Source organism: Anoplophora glabripennis, unplaced genomic scaffold, assembly GCF_000390285.2.
Source record: "Anoplophora glabripennis isolate ALB-LARVAE unplaced genomic scaffold, Agla_2.0 scaffold2163, whole genome shotgun sequence".
Taxonomy (NCBI): domain Eukaryota; kingdom Metazoa; phylum Arthropoda; class Insecta; order Coleoptera; family Cerambycidae; genus Anoplophora; species Anoplophora glabripennis.
In genome coordinates, this window is record NW_019418260.1 from 4,634 (window position 1) to 11,253 (window position 6,620).

General features: G+C 36.5%; 1 protein-coding gene across 1 annotated transcript; it reads left to right on the top strand.

Moving 5' to 3' along the window:
• The first annotated feature begins 212 nt into the window (after positions 1 to 212).
• On the top strand, positions 213 to 2,003 carry LOC111692601 (extracellular serine/threonine protein kinase four-jointed-like). The gene is made up of 2 exons (XM_023456669.1): positions 213 to 1,725; positions 1,796 to 2,003. The coding sequence occupies exon 1, from the start codon at positions 295 to 297 to the stop codon at positions 1,603 to 1,605; it is 1,311 nt and encodes a 436-aa protein (XP_023312437.1). The 5' UTR covers positions 213 to 294; the 3' UTR covers positions 1,606 to 1,725; positions 1,796 to 2,003.
• Positions 2,004 to 6,620: the final 4,617 nt, after the last annotated feature.

The window sequence follows — 6,620 nt, forward strand, 5'->3', positions numbered from 1 at the left end:
CTCTACATCCAGCCTCAGCGTGCCTCTCTCTCACCCATCTCGTCCCAGTCGTGCGTCTCCGTCGCGCGCCAGGCCATCCTCGACCCCAGACCCTCTCTGTCTACCCAAATATGTCAGATATGCTTCCCACTACCTTCTACCGGAGTAGTATTGTTAACCGCAGACATACGGCCGAGAAAGATCAGTCTATATAAGCCATCCGAGACGCGCAGACGTCCGCACCAGCGACATGACCGGCTAGTATCGAGCACAGTGCACAGGAGTCAGCGTTTGTCCAAGTAACGGCGTACCACCATGGGCGGTTACACGAATTTCGGCGGTGCCAAACCCGGCCTCATCTCGTGGGATAGCGACGCGAAGTCGACGCAGTTGTCCAGTGCTGTGTACAAGAACTTGTGTTTGTTAAGCGCGGTGTTCGCCTTCAGCGTGGGGCTCACCATAGGCATCCTCATTCCCCTGGTGTACCTCAAGACCCCTCCCAGGAACGACACGGTCGCTCTGGAGACAGTCAACGCCTCCGCGGTAATAAGGACCATCTTCCTCAACAACAGCTACGCGTACAAGAACGATTCCGAGAGCGACAAGTACCCCACGGTGTCTTTCGTGAAGAGTTTCGTGCCTTTGGAGCGGTCCGATGAGGATTTGGTGGAGAACGGCATCTTCTGGGGGAAGAAAATCGAACGGGCCTTACCGGAAGGGTACAAGGAGCAGAAGCACGACGTGTGGCAGGATTACGTCAAGAAAGCTGTGGCGGTGAAGATGGAGAACGGTTGCGGCAGGATGCAGAACCGTTTGGTGACATTCCAGGATGGTCTGAAGGGTTGTGTGCGCTACAGACAGAACACGGACCAGATCCAAGGGGAGCTGTTCAGTTTCTACCTCGCGAAGATCTTGAATTTACCCAACCTAGCGCCCAGCGCAGTGAGTATAGTTGACCTGGGGCAACCCCTGTGGAGGAACTTGAGGAATGAAATCGCTTCTGCACAGTGGAACTCAAACAGACCCATAGTATTGACCCAGTTCATCTCCAATTTGAACTCTGCTAACATCCCCGCTGTGTTTAAGCCCGTGGAGAGGCACCTCAACAAGTTGGACGTGTTGAATATGACCAGGAACGACGAGGATCAGATCGGGAGCTTCGTGGAGCTGGCCCAGTGGTCGGACTTGATAGTTTTCGACTACCTCACCGCTAATTTAGACAGGATAGTGAACAATCTGTACAATTACCAGTGGAATACCAATATCATGGATGCCCCAGCTCATAATCTCGCGAAGAAAGCGGACAGTGATCTGTTGGTGTTCTTAGACAACGAATCGGGATTGTTGCACGGCTACAGACTGTTGAAAAAGTACGAGATCTACCACTCCATCCTCCTAGACAACCTGTGCATGTTCAGGAAGCAAACCGTGGACATTATAAAGAGACTGAAGACCAAGGGAGACGTGGGGGTTTTACTCAGAGACATGTTCGACAGGCAAAACAGTGACAGTGTGAAGGATATCCTCCCTACCATCCCCGACAAGAGCGTGAAGATCCTCAACGACAGGATAGACAGAGTGTACAACCAGATACTCAAGTGTGAATCAGTGTTCGCAAACACCTAGTTTGGTACGCGAGGGACGGACTTTTTTTTCGAATTCTTGCAGGGTATAGTTGGATAGAGGACAGTGGCGCGTCTGGGTTCACCATTTTCAAACGCCCTGTACGTTCGGCACCTGTACTAGGTAATTTATTTATTTATTGTTCTATTGCCATACCGAAATTATTTATTGCCCACCTTTCGGTTTTGTACAGTTGTAGGTTTTCGAAATTTCACGTCGGGATGTGACACGTCCAACGGGACGAAATTGTGATATGTTTTATAGGATTTATATGGATGATGTTTGAGTTGCGTTGTTTGTACCATACTACTGTACATTTTGTGATGTTAGTGTATTAGACCAAATACTGTAAATATTGTTGTAAATTTGCCCGATGTATATTTTTGTAAATAGGAAGTACTATAGCGAAAAATAAACGATACGTTCACGTATACGCAGTTATTGTTTTATTTCGTCCTTGACTGGTTTGTGTAGTATTTAATGGAAAAGAAAATTGCCAGAAATGTTGATAGATAAAGAAATAAGGCCATTAAAATGAAAAATATGTTGAAATAACTGTATTTCTATTTTTTGTTGATGTTAAATTGAAACAGGCAGTACAAAACGTTGATATTTTGAGAATATAAAGACAGTAAACTCATTTTGTATGCAGGGTTCTTCACGGTAAGTGTCCTATTAAACGTTTCAGAGAAACCAAACATTTAAATCAAATCGTTTTCCAGATAATCGACATTGTATAAAAATTTTGACAAATGCAATCGTTTCGAAAATTACTTGTATCTTTCTTCGTTCTGGGAGCTTTCACTTACTTTTCAGAATGCACAAGGAATATGATATGTTCTACCTTCCATTTTTAAAATTACCTGAAGAAAATTATACTAAGTGTCACATTTTTTACGCTACATTTTGAAAATTTAAAACCGACAAAACTTTTTAACGTGAAATGGAACACAATGTGTTTTTTGCACAATATTATAGTCAATCAAATTCTCTTTTCACCGATATAGACATTATAGAGGTTACAGTACAGTTTCAAATTTCTCAGAAATTTACGGTTTTCTTACATTCTCAAAAATATTACTTTAAAAATATCATTAATTGTACCTTGACAAACAAATATTGGTATTGTCATTCAGTATTCTACAAGTATTTTCTCGACAAGAAAAACGCAAAATAATTATTCTAATGAAGATGTTTTGAATAAATTTTATATCAATGGGACATTTACCATGAATCAGAATTATTAGCTGCGTTTCTATGATTTGGTGATTTGCCACATTTGAGGAATTGAACGCGAATGAAAGTAGCGTTCTCTGTAGGACTTTGAAATATTTTTTATTTTTTTTTAATAAATATTTTCTTCCATTGGGATGCTACTATTAGTAGCTGCAAGTTTGTTTTTAATAATTATAATTTCAGCAACCAACATTTTAAATTATAATATCCTTTCAACTTCATTCCAAAGATCATGAAACTATTTGATAATGCGTAGGTATATTACTTTTTTGAAATTATTTATGTTGTTTAAAAACAACATTAAAAATTAAAGAAAAATTGTAATAAAACCAACCGAAAATATTTTATTAATGGTTCTGTTTCAGCTTATAATTCTGATTCATGGTGAATTTTCCTTGGACATACAACAAATTCAAAATACTTGATACTTATAGAATACTGAATGACAGTACCTGTATTTGTCTTTCAAGATATATTTGATGATATTTTTAACGTGATATTCTTGTGAATGTAAAAAAACCGCAAATATCTGAGAAAAGCGAAACTGCAACCGCTACAATGTCGGTGAAAAGAGAAATTGATTTTTTATAATATAGTGCAAACAATACAGGGAGTTCCATTTGAATTTGAAAATTTTTGTCAGTTTTAAATTTTCAAAATGTAACGTAAAAAATAGGACACTCAGTATAACTTTCTTCAGGCAATTTTGATAGTGGTGCATTTTATGTTCTTTTTGTGTTCCTAAAAGTAAGAGAAAGCTTCCAGAACGAAGAAAGATATAAGGAATTCTTGAAACGCTTGCATCTGTCAAAATTTTTATAAAACGTCGATTATCTCGAAAACGTTTAGATTTAAGTACAGAGAAGCTTTAACATTTTTGACTTATTTTTAAACTGTCTTGACGATAATGCAATAATATGTAGGGTGTTCCATTTAAAATAACGAAGTTGACAGCTACTTTCGGTATGACAGGAAGTGCTTCGTCGATGGCATTATTTTCATTGAAGAGAGCATATCTGATAATACCCGTAAACAAAATTTCGGAGCCATATCAACTCCGGTTTCTCTGAAATGTTTTATGCACGGTTAGAACTGTAACAGCTTTTTGCATAACATGGATTACCCCAATAATATTTCAGTTTTGTTTAAACTATTCAAGAAATAGAAAATTGGTCCTCATTACACCGAACCGCAGTCCTGTGGAGATTTTACCACGCTTTGGAATATGTTTTTTTTTTGTGTGGGCTAGAGNCAAAATGTAACGTAAAAAATAGGACACTCAGTATAACTTCCTTCAGGCAATTTTGATAGTGGTGCATTTTATGTTCTTTTTGTGTTCCTAAAAGTAAGTGAAAGCTTCCAGAACGAAGAAAGATATAAGGAATTCTCGAAGCGTTTGCATCTGTCAAAATTTTTATAGAATGTCGATTATCTCGAAAACGGTTATATTCAGGCACATGGAAGCTTTAACATTTTTGACTTATTTTTAATTTGTCTTATCGATAATGCAATAGTATATAGGGTGTTCCATTTAAAATAACGAAGTTGACAGTTATTTTCGATATAACCGGAAGTGCTACGTTGGTGGCTTTATTTTCATTGAAGAGATCATATCTGATAATACTCGTAAACAAAATTTCGGAGTCATATTATCTCCGGTTTCTCTGAAATGTTTAATAGGCCACTTACCGTGAAGAACCCTGTATATGTTCAGTTGCCGTCGGAAGAACAACACGACTGTGGCACAGTTGATTATAATTTATATAGAAATTACGACTAATTACGATTATAGTGTTGTATTTTTAACAAAATTTTCTAGAAATTGTCTTAGGTACTGAAAAAAGTGTCAAAAATTTTTACACATACAAATTCTAGTTAAATAATGATCACATTAATTAAAGTTATACAAGAAAGATGCATAAGTATGGGAAGGAAATTCTACAGACTTGAAATAAAATACAATTCAAGTCCAATGATATACGTCTTTGAAGCAAACCCATTTATTGTAATTTATTTGTACAAGGTGTCTCAAACTCGATAGTATGTGCCTACTGTCATTTCGTTGCAAGGTCGCCTCCAATCTTGTAAAGGTTCTATGATCAGGAATGAGGCGCTCTGGATACCTTTCTCGATATAAATCTACAACTCTTCTTGAATTTGTTTGTGACTCGCCGTAAATTAGCAACATATCAATTTTTTCTATACGAGAAAACATTTTGTAAGCACAAAAGTTATACGTTTGACATTCGTATTGAGTAGTGACGAGTATTTTGTGACATTTAAATTATAATCAAACTAAAGCTAACTAAAGTAAACGCCACAGGTGTCAAATAATTTACTTTTTATGCACGATTAGAACTGTAACAGTTTTTTGATTAACATGGATTACCCCAATAATATTTCAGTTTTGTTTAAACTATTCAAGAAATAGAAAATTGGTCCTCATTACACCGAACCGCATAGTCCTGTGGAGATTTTACCACGCTTTTGAATATGTTTTTTTTTTGTGTGGGCTAGAGCTGTTGTTTGGGCATCTAAACTTACTAAACCTGTACGGTATGCAAAAATTCTCAACATTTTAGCCAATTCGGAAGATAGGATACCACATTGCGTGTTACAGCACCATGGGAAATATGCAAACTATTACAGCTACAGGTAAGAGATATGCGTTAGATGGTCCAAAAAAAGAGGCTTTAACAGCTTAATAAGCGTTAGAGTCTCAGAGAGATTATTGTGCCAGTAAATCTAGTAAAGTTATATATAAAACTATCAAAATTTGTAAAAATAGTTATCTACTAGCAATGTTTTATTTAAATCTTTATAAACGTTTATTTGGTCGAAATTAATCTCTGTATGAAATCAGAATTGAGCAGTTTTCAATTTAACTGATATCTGACACTTCGTTTCTTTTTTTCTCTTAGTGATCAATAACAAACGAATATTTCTTTCAATGTAGACGGATCAAGTCGACGTGGCCGACAGTAAAGTCAAAAGGACACCTACAAAGGCGTAGACAATACAAATTGCTTGTCAATTGTTCCTATCCGAAAATGGACATCGCAAAGTGTCTTATGGGATAATAATTGATTGCGTTTTCTTGGCGATCCTATTTGTCAAAATTATGGTAATTTTTAAACAGTTAGACGCGCCTGATATCGCCGACATTTATTTCTGCACAATATGACATCGACAAGAAGTTTTTTTGTGCCTAAAACTAGTTATATCGTCAGTTTTATAAAATCTCTTTCGCTTCTCTAGAGTTTTAATATATTTCTCACCAAGATTGAAATCTAGAAAAAAGATGTAATATATTTAGAACTCTCAGATTCTCGTGTTTGCTCTTATAATTATACAGATACTTTTAACAAAACGTCCGGTGTTTGCTGAAAGGTGTTAGTTGTCAAAATTAGTAAAAATGTGCTAAACGACANACACAATAGTAACGTTTCGAACTCCAATTTACAACTAAAGCAAAAATTAACCAGAAAGCCTGGCAAGTAAGTGTTGTCAAAAAAACGCAACATAAAAAATATATCTTTTTTGCGTTAGCAGTGATAGGTACAGTTTTAAATTATTTATTTTATTCTGTGCAAATTCACGGAGGATAACACTGAAGATAATAATTAAATTTTATTTAGTTGTATTTTAAGTAGGTGTTTTATACAACTCTAAAAACCTTGCTATTGAAAATATAAAACTTGTTTATTTGGTATGGCTGGATTCGGTTTTCTATAAGCTTTTCAACGAGCCCCCTCATGCCTTATGTTTCCATTTGAAAAAAA